The 13249-nt window shown below is 48.2% G+C and overlaps 1 protein-coding gene across 14 annotated transcripts in view; it reads right to left on the bottom strand.

Moving 5' to 3' along the window:
• Nucleotides 1-13249, bottom strand: part of SAMD4B (sterile alpha motif domain containing 4B) — a 48997-nt gene that overhangs the window by 23968 nt on the left and 11780 nt on the right. For 13 of the 14 annotated variants that reach the window (XM_055251262.2, XM_055251264.2, XM_055251261.2 and 10 more), the window contains one exon: nt 10333-10733. The exons of the other annotated variant lie outside the window; for it this stretch is intronic. In XM_055251262.2, coding sequence (XP_055107237.2) covers nt 10333-10528 — 196 coding nt within the window. In that variant the 5' untranslated portion in view covers nt 10529-10733. The remainder of the gene's footprint in view (nt 1-10332; nt 10734-13249) is intronic. 14 annotated transcript variants of the gene reach the window in all.

Genomic DNA, 13249 nt, shown 5'->3' on the forward strand with positions numbered 1-13249 from the left:
TGAGCCCACACCTGTAGCCAAGGTGATGATTTATCAATATCTCACAAAGGAGTTCTGAGAGATGTGCTAATGGTGAGGTCTTGGAAATGGCCAAAGGAGCTGGCTCTAACCAGACAGAGCTAGGACCCTAAAGAGTGGGTGATGAAAAGGAATAGGCAGAGATGTGGCATATGTCCCTTCACCACCACTTACTGGCCATGTGACTCTGGGCAAGTGTGATCACTTCACTGAACTCTATTTTCTCTATCTGTAAAGTGGAGCCCAGAATCATTCCTACCTGGCATGGCTGCTATGAATTATGTGAGGCCACAGCATAGAGTAAGTCCTCAGTAAACACTAGATGCTTTTACTAGTATCGTGGTTATTATATCTCACTGTGTCTCTCTCCTTTCAAATATACACAGAGATTCTAAAGGCACAAGCCAAATCTCTGGGCCCAGGAAACCAAGACATCTGAGGGTCTTTCAACCCAAGTTCCTTAGGCCTTTACGATTCCAAGGACATCTAACATGCTTCAGGACTGACTTAAAAAAAAAAAGTTCCATGGACTTCTGGTCTCCTCTGCCCACACTGAAGGATGGACACCTGGCCTTGCATACAAACTCACAAATGTCCTTTCTGTAGCCCTGTTTCTCTCTTAATGATCCCCTTAGAACTCTGTGGCCTAGAATTCACAAACGTTCCTAATTCTGCTTAAGTTTGTAGCCTTAGGAAAATGAATCTCACACAATTCCTAACTCCTGGCTATCAAGACTGTGCATTTTCTTGGCCTGGGGCTCTTTGCTCTAAGCTTCCTAGAGAGAACACCTGTTTGTTAGTTTTTGTTTTCTATTTTTTTGAGATGGAGTCTCGCTCTATCGCCCAGGCTGGAGTGCAGTGATCTCAGCTCACTGCAACCTCTGCCTCTGGGTTCAAGTGATTCTCCTGCCTCGGCCGCCCAAGTAGCTGAGATTACAGGCGTGCACCACCATGCCTGGCTATTTTTTTTTTTTTTTTGACGGAATCTCACTTTGTTGCCCAGGCTGGAGTGCAGTGGCACAATCTCGGCTCAACCTCTGCCTCTGGGTTCAAGCGATTCTCCTGCCTCAGTCTCCTGAGTAGCTGCGATTACAGGCACGTACCATGACACCTGGCTAATTTTTATATTTTTAGTGGAGGGGGCATTTAACCATGTTGGCCACACTGGTCTGGAACTCCTGACCTCAGGTGATCCTCCCACCTTTCCTCCCAAAGTGCTGGGATTATAGGCGTTAGCCACCATGTCCCGCCTGTTACCTTCTTCACTATGTTGGCCAAGCTGGTCTCAAATTCCTGATCTCAAATGATTTGCCCACCTTGGCCTCCCAAAGTGCTAAGATTATCGGCATGAGCCACTGTGCCCAGCCAAGGGAACACCTGTTAAATCCATTCATTCAAAGTCATCAACTCATACTATGTCTACGGCATTGGTTAAAATTAATAGTAGAACCAATACCACTATTGCTGTTGCTACTACTGACAATAGCAATAACGTACAACACTTTCAGAATGAAGTGATACTGTTTATTGAGCATTTACTATGTTGCTACTACTGACAATAGCAATAACGTACGACACTTTCAGAATGAAGGATACTGTTCATTGAGCATTTACTATGTGCCAGACACTATGCTAAAAATATGATTGCTTTTCGTCCCTGTTTTAATCCTGTTTTAGCATGCTCATCTTGCAGGTGAGAAAAGATTTGGAAAGGTGAGGTCACACACCCCAAATGACAGAGCCCGTAAGGCGACACAGCTGAGATCTGAATCCAGACTCTGTGTGCCTCCACTTTTTGTTTTTGAGATGGAGGCTTGCTCTGTTGTTCAAGTTGGAGTGCAGTGGCATGATCTCGGTTCACTGCAACCTCCACCTCCTAGATTCAAGCAATTCTCCTGCCTCAGCCCCTACCAGTGGCTGGGATTACAGGCGTGCGCCACCACACCTGGCTAATTTTTGTATTTGGAGTAGAGACGGGCTTTCGCCATACTGGCCAGGCTAGTCTCAAGCTTCTAAACTCAGGTGATCCACCTGCCTCGGCCTCCCAAAGTGCTGGGATTAGGTGTGAGCCATGGTGTCCGGCAGGGAGGGACTTTTTTTTTTTTGAGACGGAGTCTCAGTCTCTGTCACCCAGGCTGGAGTCTGTCACCCAGGCTGGAGTGCGGTGGCACGATCTCGGCTCACTGCAAGCTCCGCCTCCCGGGTTCACACCATTCTCCTGCCTCAGCCTCCTGAGTAGCTGGGACTACAGGTGCCCGCCACCATGACAGGCTAATTTTTTTTTTTTTTTTTTGGTATTTTTAGTAGAGATGGGGTTTCACCGTGTTAGCCAGGATGGTCTCGATCTCCTGACCCCGTGATCCGCCTGCCTCGGCCTCCCAAAGTGCTGGGATTCCAGGCGTGAGCCACTACACCCAGCCAGGGGGGAACTTTTTACCCACGACCTTTTATCTCTCCAATCCCAAGTCTCTCTTCTTCCCTGGCTATCCAGATCCCCTTCAGCATCTGCCACTCAAAGCTAGGAAACCTCATTCCCTTGTCTGTCTTCACTTGAACAAACTGCCAAGATTATGAAGCTGTCCTTCAGGACATCTCCACATCTAAAGATCATTTTCCAAGGCAGAACATGCCTCGCTAAAGTCACAGAACTTTTGTCTTTCCTGCCCTCCCAACTCCACCTGGCACTGGATCAAACGGTAAGAACTCTGTGGTACCCCTGTCTGATAACTTAGTCCTGTAGTTTTCAGTTCTTGATGAGAAAGAAGAAAGACAGTGATTCCCATTAGGGACAGAAAGTCAAGAATGAAAATAAATAAAAATAAAAATAAGTCAAGGATATGCACCCCAGTCAAAAATACACACAGTGGCCTAGGCAGTATGCTTCCTCCTCTGTAAAGTAAGGATTATAAAGCTGCTGAGAAGATGTAGGGAGATGAGGCATGTAAAGCATCTGACAGAGTGTACTCATAGTAAATATTCAGTCTGTGGCTCAGTGACGGGTGTTTTCCTCTCTTCTCCAGTAGAGTCGAGTCAGCCTGCCCCTACAGCCCTACCCTGACATTCTCAATCACTGTTGTTTAGGCCTTGCAGCATAGCCAGAGGCATCTGGGACAGAGAGAAGCCTTGTCTAGTCCTTTCCCCACTCCAGAGTACTGCCAGGACCCCAGGGCTAAGGGACACAGCTTCTTCTCTGGTACTGCCAGGGGACATGACAGAACTGCCCCAAGGGTTGGGCTCAGTGCAGGACCTTGTTCTGCTGCCGAGAAAGGGGAGAGTGTTTTTGGACAAACGGAGGCTGATTCTGGGGAAATGTGTGTTCATGTGTCTGTGTGGTGGTGCTGGGGAGGGCGGGCCTCCCATGACTGAGAAGCATCAGTGAGTACTGGAACTGGTCCAAGGAATTTGTGCAGCCTCAGGCCCCTTGGGGTGAGCCCAGCTGGGGCTACAAATAATGGGTGGGGATGGAACTTCTAGTTTCCTGCCCAGATCAGAAAAAGCCTGGCCCAGAGTGGAGGCACAGCAGAGGCCCAACGAATACCTGCACAATTGAACCCAGATGGTCCCCTGGAAGGTAGTGGTGTACTCTGTCTCAGGTCCTAGCAGAGTATACTAAGTAAGAGCACAAGTTCAACAGGCAAACTTGCTGGGTTCAAAATCTAGCTCTGCCTCCATGACCTAACTCAATATAATTGTGGGCCAGTTCTTTAACCTCTCTGATCCCTGGTCTCTTCTGTGCAATGGGGACTGTAAGGCCTCTACCTCATAGGGTTGTTGTAAAGAGTCAATGAGACAATCACGCAAAGCGTCTGGCATGTGGTTAAGTGCTCAAGTACATTTTAACTATTATTGTTGTTGCTCCTGGTTGAATCTAGAGCCCATGCTGTTTCAGGGCTGGTGGGAACAGTTCATGTACAAGAGCACATCTGGGCCTTCCCCTTAAGATTCCCGACAGGGGTGGGGAATTTCATACAGTTATTTACCAAAAACAGACACATCTCTGCTTCCTTGGAGCTAGATGTACAACAAGCAATGATGAAATTCTGGAGGTGGGCGGATGGGGGAAGGGACTGGGGAATGCCAAGACGCCAATGGCTGCTTCTCACCAAGCTGCAAACCTGGACTCTGCAAACATGGAGAGGTCGAGGAAGGCTGTGCGTATAAATGTCCTCCTTGGCTATAGTGGCAGCAGGGCAGAGCTGGCCAGGTGACTAGAGCTAAGTAGGTCATGACCCTGGGTCCTGGCAAATTACAGGCACCAAACGAGACTGCCCTAAGAGCAAACCCATTCTTATGTACTGGCCTGGTGCAACAATTGGAGTAGCCTCAGGCACCAGTCAGAGGGGCTAGGGTTTGGCTCTAAACATGACCTTCTCTGCCTCACCCCAGCTCACATGGACACAGGGGAGGGCAGGGGGCTCACATTTTTGTTAGATGAACTGTCAAGCAGAGCCTGAAAGTGGAGGGTGGAGGACAGGGCTGAGCTCTGGTGACTCACTTGCCATTGCCCCTCCTGGCCTCAGTTTCCTCACCCAGATTGAATGAGCCAGAGAGGGAGGAGTTTAAACCTGCTAGATATGCAGACTGACTCAGAATAGGAGGTGGGAAGAAAATACAGGAAATGTCTCCCAGGAAGCTACAGGACAATGGAGGGAAGTGGAATTCAGCTCCCCTGACCCTAGTCTCCTCCCTCCTGTCCATAGGAACAGCCTTCTGGTCCAAGTCAGCATCAGAGGAAAGGAGAGGACCAGGGTTATTGTTCTAGCTCCAAAGAGGCAGGAAAGACAGCACCTGGAGAACAAACAGGGATCACAAAAAGGGGCAACCTGGGACCTCTTCTTCCCTGTTCCAGAGACCCTTGGAATATTGCTTTTCTGTTTCTAGGTGTTGCGCCTCATGTCCTACTTCCATGAAACTGATGCTGGCTGCCTGTGCTGGAGGACTTCCCTATACCTTCCCAGCTGCCTGAGAGGAAGCGACGACCTAGGCCAGGCTTTCCACAGCTATAAGCCCCGACTCCCCACTTCTAGTAAGTCACCCAACAGTATCCTCACCAGCTTCCCGGGCCTACCCAAAATCAGCGTCAGCATCAAGACAAGTGGTTCTCCACTGGGAGCACACAAGAGTCAACCAGGGAGCTTTACATCTCCAGGGATAGGACCTGGGCTTCACATTATTTTTAGAAAGGCCTTGGGGGATTCTAACACAAAGCTAGGGACATACTCACCTAGGTCAGCTCTGTGCTACCTAACCTATCTGAGCAGGTACCTGACCTATCTGAGCAGGTCAGCTCTGTGCTACCTGACCTGTCAGAGCAGCTATGACCCACACCCAAGGTCTCCCTGGAGAACTGGAGGAAGTAGTAAGGTTGGTTCGGTGGGACATGGAGATACAACCCACAAAAAAGCAGGGGTTCAGCTCTCCAGGTTTGAAGGGATTAAGCTAAAGAAGGGCTTGGAGACAGGCAACTTTTTTTTTTTTTTTTTTTTTTGAGACAGTCTGGCTCTGCCGCCCAGGCTGGAGTGCAGTGGTGCGATCTCGGATCACTGCAAGCTCCTCTGCCTCCTGGGTTCATGCCATTCTCCTGCCTCAGCCTCCCGAGTAGCTGGGACTACAGGCGCCCGCCACCATGCCCGGTTAATTTTTTTGTATTTTTAGTAGAGACGGGGTTTCATCGTGTTAGCCAGGATGGTCTCGATCTCCTGACCTCGTGATCCGCCCACCTTGGCCTCCGAAAGTGTTGGGATTACAGGCGTGAGCCACACTGCACCTGGCCGGGGAGACGGGCAACTCTTTTTTTTTTTTTTTTTTTAGATGGAGTCTCACTCTGTTGCCCAGGCTGGAGTACAGTGGCGCAATCTCGGCTCACTGCAAACTCCGCCTCCTGGGTTCACGCCATTCTCCTGCCTCAGCCTCCCAAGTAGCTGGGACTACAGGTACCCACCACCACGCCTGGCTAATTTTTTGTATTTTTAGTAGAGACAGGTTTTCACCATGTTAGCCAGGATGGTCTCAATCTCCTGACCTCATGATCTGCCTGCCTTGGCCTCCCAAAGTGCTGGGATTACAGGCGTGAGCCACGGCGCCTGGCCAGGCAACTCTTAACTGGGGACTAGTGAACCAATTGAACTCAAGATTTGGTTTGTGGAGTAGCTGTGCATCTTTTTGGGGATGGTGGGGAGGAGGGGAAGATTTTCTGACTGGTCCATCCCGCTAAATATTAAGAACTCTTTGCCCTAGAATAATGTGCTGGGCCTCTCCCAAAAGAAAGTAGTATGCTTGGCTGTGGCTCTGTCTTCTTTGGCACATTATTTCAGAGCCCAAGAAGTACCTGGAAAGTACCAGAACAACCCCCTCACCGTCCAAATGGGGATCCTGAGGCCCGAGAGCGTCAGGCAGGACTGATCCAGGTCACAAGAGGTGTTAGTGGAGAGCTGGATCTACAACTCTTGGGTGTCTCATGTCTCACAACAAATGAATCACCCAGCAGGGCATCACCTCTCACACTGCCTAGTGAGCAGAAGAACCTGGGTACTCGTTCCCAGGCCCATACCCTCAGGATTCTGATTCAGTAGGTCTATGGGGGGCAGAAATCTGGATTTTAACAGTCACCTATCCCCAGTGATTCTGAGGATGATGCAAGTTTGAGAAACACCAGGGAATGGGAAGGCCATAATAACCAGAGGAGAAACAAGAGTATGAACAGCTCCTTCTTTGAGGCAGGTCTCTAGGCCCAGAAAGTAGCACCTTCCTTTACAAATAAGGCAGGTGGGGTTCTACTTGAGGGCAGGAGTGAGACAGGAGGCACCTGCTTCTTAGTCTTAGAGCCCTTAGGTCTACTAGAAAACAGGCATTCAAGACTCTACCAGAATTTACCTCTGTGATCACTTCTCTTTCAAGTCATGCTTTGCTCCAGTCCTGGCAAGCTTCCTGCTGACTCTGGAACACACCATGGCCCTCCCTCATTCTAAGTTTTCCTTTCCTCTCCACCCATTTAAGTACCAGCTTGTTATTCTCAGCATCTGATATGGGGCTATGGATAAAAACCTTGATTCATATATTCATTCATCTTTCAATTCATTTCACAGCACTTCTCAACCCTGGCTAGGCATTACCACCAATATCCCACTGCAAACCATCTGGGAATGGGCCTCGGGTTATTTGTATAAAATGCAGAATGTCTTTCAAGGGCAATGTGGTGAGAACAAGTATTTTATTTTATTTTTTTTATTATTTTTTTTGAGACAGAGTCTTGCTCTGTCACCCAGGCTGGAGTGCAGTGGCGTAATCTTGGCTCACTGCAAGCTCCGCCTCCTGGGTTCACACCATTCTCCTGCCTCAGCCTCCCGAGTAGCTGGGACTACAGGCGCCCGCCACCACGCCTGGCTAATTTTTTGTATTTTTAATAGAGACAGGGTTTCACCGTGTTAGCCAGGATGGTCTCGATCTCCTGACCTCGTGATCCGCCCGCCTCGGCCTCCCAAAGTGCTGGGATTACAGGCTTGAGCCACCGTGCCTGGCCTGGAGAACAAATATTTTAATCGCATATACCTTTAAACTAGCAGTTCTGCAGAATCTGAGGAGTTCATCCTAGAGATGTTTAAAGGGTACTCATTACATCACTGTTTGTAAGAGGAAGACCACATGTACCATGTGGAAGAGTCTGTTGGTCAAGAACTCTAAAGAACTCTGAAGTCAAATTTGAACTCTACCTCTTATCAATTGTGTGACCCACGGCAAGTCATTTAATATCTCCAGACCTACAGTCTCCTCTATAAAATGGGGGAGTAACAGGGGAGTACAGAGTTGTTGTGAGGTGTAAATAAATACTTAATGAGATATAGATGTATGTGCTGAATATGGAATGATCTTCAAATCACATTGGTAAGTGAAAAAACCAAACTGGTTAATATGCATGTTTGGCCATATGTATTAAGACAAAACAATGACAAAGTTGGAAGGAGAATATGTATGCATTCATATATGCAGGGAATTTATCTCATAAAACATAAGGAAATGAGAACATGAAGTCTGGAAGAAAAACCTCACTTTCACCTTTTGTACTATCTGATTTTACTACAAGTTGTGAAAACAAAAGCACTAACTAAAAATACTCAAATTACTAAGTACTACTGGTGATTCTGATATACAGCTAAGAGTGGCACCCAGTGGTAATCCAACTGCCTGCTCAGGATGGGGCAGTGGGGATGTGTGACGAAGCTGTGTAAGACACTGGCCTGCCCAACAGGAGCCCCCACTCTAAAGGCAGAGTCATACCACAAACAGAACTCCCGCCTTTAGTGTTAGAGTGGTGGGGAGTGTGGCAGGGGTGAGAAATGGCTGAGCTCTGAGCCTGCTGCAGTTGAGCTGGGTTCTTATTGCTCTTTGTCTAGGACTGATAACTTATTGCCAGACTAGGAACTAAGCTAATGTGACCTCTGGCCTGAGTAATCGTCTCCCCCTACAATCATGCTGCTTCTGTGACTTCCACACAAAAACTCAGTAAAATAAGGGTGACTGTTGCTAAGGCAGGTGGGCCTGGGGAGATGAGGGAGGCCAGGCAGCTCTGTGGCTCCCCAAATCCCAATCCTAGCAGCCCATGCTTGTTTCCTCACCTGTAAAATGGGGTTAATGACAGGACCTACCTCATGGGGTTGTTGTGAGGACTAATTGAGTTATTGACATTAACAACTGACAGTTATTGTTTACTACATGTCAGGGACGTAGGAAGCTACATGTGTTAATTCACTGAATCCTCACAACTACCCTAGAAGGTAGATATAATTATCATCTTTTTTCTTTCCTTTTTTTTTTTTTTTTTTTACTGAAGTTACATACTTCTCAGGACATCATCTTGAATTTAAGATGAGGAAACTGGCTGGGTGCGGTGGCTCATGCCTGTAATCCCAGCACTTTGGGAGGCTGAGGTGGGCAGATTATGAGGTCAGGAGTTCGAGACCAGCCTCACCAACATGGTGAAACCCCATCTCTATTAAAAATACAAAAATTAGCCAGGTGTGGTGGCACGCAGGAAACTGAGGCACAGAGAGGTTAAAGTACTTGGTTATATGGCAAGTAACAGAAATGGGATTTAAACTTAGACGGTCTGACTTGAGAGCCACATAAGAACACTGCTTTTTTTTGTTTGAGACAGAGTTTCGCTCGTAGCCCAGGCTGGAGTGCAATGGCATGATCTTGGCTCACTGCAACCTCCGCCTCCCGGGTTCAAGAGATTCTCTTGCCTCAGCCTCCCAAGTAGCTGGGATTACAGGTGCCTGCCACCATGCCCAGCTAATTTTTGTACTTTTAATAGAGACGGGGTTTTGCCACGTTAACCAGGCTGGTCTCGAACTCCTGACCTCAGGTGATCTGCCTGCCTCAGCCTCCTAAAGTGCTGGGATTACAGGTGTGAGCCACTGCATCTGGCCAAGAACACTGCTTTTAAAGTTAATATACAAGTAAAGACAGTACTTGGCTTGCTGTAAGGGCTCAATATGAACTATTATTCTGAAGAAGAAGAAGGTGCAAAGAGTTAGGGTGATTAATTTGGACAAACTGCATGGAGCCCCTTGATGCCCTTCCCAGCTAGCTTTCGGGTATCCACTACCCTCCTTCTTCTCTGGCCTCCATCTCTCCCATCGGTCACTGGGGCCAAGAGCTCTCCATCCAGCCCTGTGGAGGCCCAGACAGCCAGAGTAGCTTCAGCAGTAGCCCCTGATTCTCGCCTGACTCCTGTCTACAACTGGGGCCTAAGGGACAGGTCTTAGAGAATCCTGGCTCACCCATCCCAATGCCAATCTCACCTCTCTAATAAGTACTCAGGGAACTGACAGGATGAACTGCATCTAAATTCAAAGCTCTCTGGAAGCTGCTTAGGCTTTAAGTCCAACCTACCTTTGAGGGTAAAGACTAGTATAGGATGACATGAATTTTGCAAGAGTTCTAAAATTCCCTCCTAGCCCTGATATCCTGAAGCTTAAGAAATTAATTACTGCTCACCTTCTATACCCCTTTCATGACTTTAGTCTGTTCCTTTCAGCAGCCCACATAAGCCACTCTACATGATCTTCCTGTTATGGGGAGTTTCCAGTTTGCATTGCCTTCTCCCATTAAGTCCACCATGCCATGCCTGAGGATTTATGGCAACACAGTCCCAGAAGACCCATGATGACAATCTAGGAGGTAAGGAACTCCCCACCCACCAAGCCTAGAACCCACGTTTTTTAGCCCCATTGTTGGGTTGACCTTCTTAGCCATGTGACATCTGTTCCAGGTCTCCCTCCTGCTGTGCTCCCATCTCTAAGGGTGGAGACTCACCAGCACTGTTGGCCTCCGACTCCAGCAGGTGGATGTCATTGCAGTCCGCCAGTGAGTGCTCCAGGCAGAGCTGCAGGAAGCGGGCCTGGGTACGGGTGACCCGTTTCAGAAGTGACAGCAGGGCCACTGTCTGCTCACACTCATTCCAGCCCTTGAACCAGCCAGCGAGGATGCCCACCTGGTCTCGGAACATCATGGTGCCAGGCCTGGGGCCAGGGTGGGGGGACGGCGGTGGCGAGGGCCAGCGCCGTCACATGGTCCCGGCTCTGGCCTCCTGTTACCTTTCCCCTGAGGGCCAGGGCTTAAGGATGTTTCTGGGCGTGGTGGCAACGGTTGTTGGGGGAGGAGGAAGCCTGCTCACATGGGGGGAGGTCTTGGTCCAGCCACGCCTCTCCAGTTTCCTGAAAAAGGAAGCAAAGGGGTCAAACAGAAAGAAGGGGCTGAAACTTGCCTGGTGAGTGTGGGTTGAGGGGGCATGAAGGCCTCACGCCTTTCTCTTTCAGGGTACTTGCTCTGCTGAGCTCCTGGAAGAAAGATGAAGCCAACACCAGATAATAAAGCTACTTTCACCCAAATCTTCAGATCCAGAGAAAAGGCGTGACTGGGACTTAGATGCCTATCCCAGAGACCAAGGAGATTTTGGCCCTCACACCTAGCTGTCATAGTGTCAAAGGAAGCGGATTTAACCAGAAAATACACTGGAAAGATTTTTCAGAAGTGGGAAATAGTAGGCTGCAAATTATGAGAAAAGATATGAATTGATGGCGATCTGGCCCAAGGTGACATGACTAAGCACAGCACATCTCTGACCTTGCTGGTTTCTGGCCACCTTCTCTGAGAGCTGGACAGTGTAGACTGCTAACCTACTGATAGGACTCCAAGGGCTCTTTAAATTACTTCAAGCTAGACCCGCAATGCTGGGTAGAGGATGGATGGTGGGGTAGTGACCCTGGTGGAGATCTCAGGTATGCAGGCAGCCATCTGATTAGTAACTGGCTGGGTATCTATCAGGTGTGGGCATGGACAAAGGGCTTTTCAAAGATCACCAACAGGCTGAGGGAATCTCACCCTCTCTAACCCAGCTCCCTGACTCTGGAAAAGGCACAGCTCTGATTTATCAGATTTCACCCATCTCTATTCTGAGATGAATCGCTCCCTGCCCTCTTAATTCCCCTGAAGGCTGCTCCAAACCTAAACTCTCTGGTTGGGAAGTCCCCCTGACTTCCAGAGATGCCAGCTTGCCTCAGGCTCCTTCTGGGAGCAAAGAAAATGCCAACCTGAGGGGAAGGGGACAGATCAAAAGTCAAAAACTCATAAGCTACAAAGTGTCCAAATTCCCCTCTTAGGCAGGAACTACAGAAAAGTTATTTCAACTGGGCAAACAACAGACCTATTTTTCAGTTGGTTGGTTTCTGGACACCACTCCGAAGCCTTTTTCTAAGTGTCTCGAGCTCCACATCTCCACTCAACATTTCTTCCATCTGTCTCTCTTGCAACCAGTGCCCTTGGCTCTATCCTCAAACCACATTCAGCTGCATCCCCCTCTGGCTGCCAAAGGACTAAGGTTCCCTGGACTGAGAACTTCATACAAAGACCCATTGAACCTACTGGGCTCAGGTCTAATGGAGCTACTCACATCTCTGTGAACTTCCGTGCACTTGCTGAGGAGGGCTGTGGGGTGCATTAGGCAATGGCTGTGACTTGCCTCACAGATCCCCTGTGGGACCCCTAAACAGACTGAACTGGCCTGGTTGCCAATCCCTTTGGATGTAAGAAGCAGGAAAGGTATGAGGGAAAATGAAACCTTGCTCCAAGTTAAACAAGCGTCCAGCAATTTTTTTTAAAGGGGAAATCAGATGTCATCTCCCTGGCCTAAAATTCTCCAATGACTTCCCATTGCACTTAAATAAAATCTAAACAAGGTCGGGCGTGGTGGCTCTCACCTGTAATCCCAGCACTTTGGGAGGCTAAGGCGGGTGGATCACTTGAGGTCAGGAGTTCAAGATCAGACTGGCCAAAGTGGCGAAATCCCATCTCTACTAAAAATACAAAAATTAGCCAGGCGTGCTACTGCACACCTGTAATCCCAGCGACTTGGGGGGCTGAGGGACGAGAATTGCTTGAAGCTGGGAGGCGGAGGTTGCAGTGAGCTGAGATCATGCCACTGCACTCCAGCCTGAGTGACAGGGCAACTCTGTCTCAGAAAAAAAAAAAAAAAAATCTAAACAAATTCCAAACATCTTATCTTGGCCTACAGAGCCCTATAGGACTCCTGTGGCCACTCCAACCTCATCTTGTACCAAATTATTTCTTATTCAGTGGAATTGTCTTCCCCTAGAAGCTGGCTCCTGTCATTCAGGTCTCAGCTCACTGTCATTTATTCAGAGACAGCTTCCCTGACCATCCAATCTCAGGAGTTTCTCCTCCAATTATATTAACACTATTTCATTCCTATATAATTTGGCACTCTCAGGTATCATCTTATTTATGTTTCTCTCTACTGACCAAAACGCAAGCCATACAGTCAGCCAGTACCTACAACAGTGCCTGGCACGTAGAATGTGCTCAATATATATTTATTGAATAAATAAATAGCTATAGAAGGTGAATGTGGAAGCCACACTTGGAATTTATATAGCCCTGGGGGGAAAGAAGATAGAAGGAACAGCTCATAGGATGGTAAAGGGATTTGAAAACCTTGTTTTAAGAAAAAAAAATTGAAGGCGCTGAGATTTCCTCTGGGGAAGAGAAGACTCAAGGGGAATGGCATAACTGACTTTGAATATCTGAAGAGGTAGCACACGGAAAAGAAATTATATTTGTTCTTTTACTCTAGAGGAGAAAAGCAGGGTAGATGACTCTAAGGGAGTGACAACATGGGATATAGGAAATGCTGAAAGTCAAGAAAATTCAGTTC

The sequence above is a fragment of the Symphalangus syndactylus genome, chromosome 17 (genome assembly GCF_028878055.3).
Source record: "Symphalangus syndactylus isolate Jambi chromosome 17, NHGRI_mSymSyn1-v2.1_pri, whole genome shotgun sequence".
Taxonomy (NCBI): domain Eukaryota; kingdom Metazoa; phylum Chordata; class Mammalia; order Primates; family Hylobatidae; genus Symphalangus; species Symphalangus syndactylus.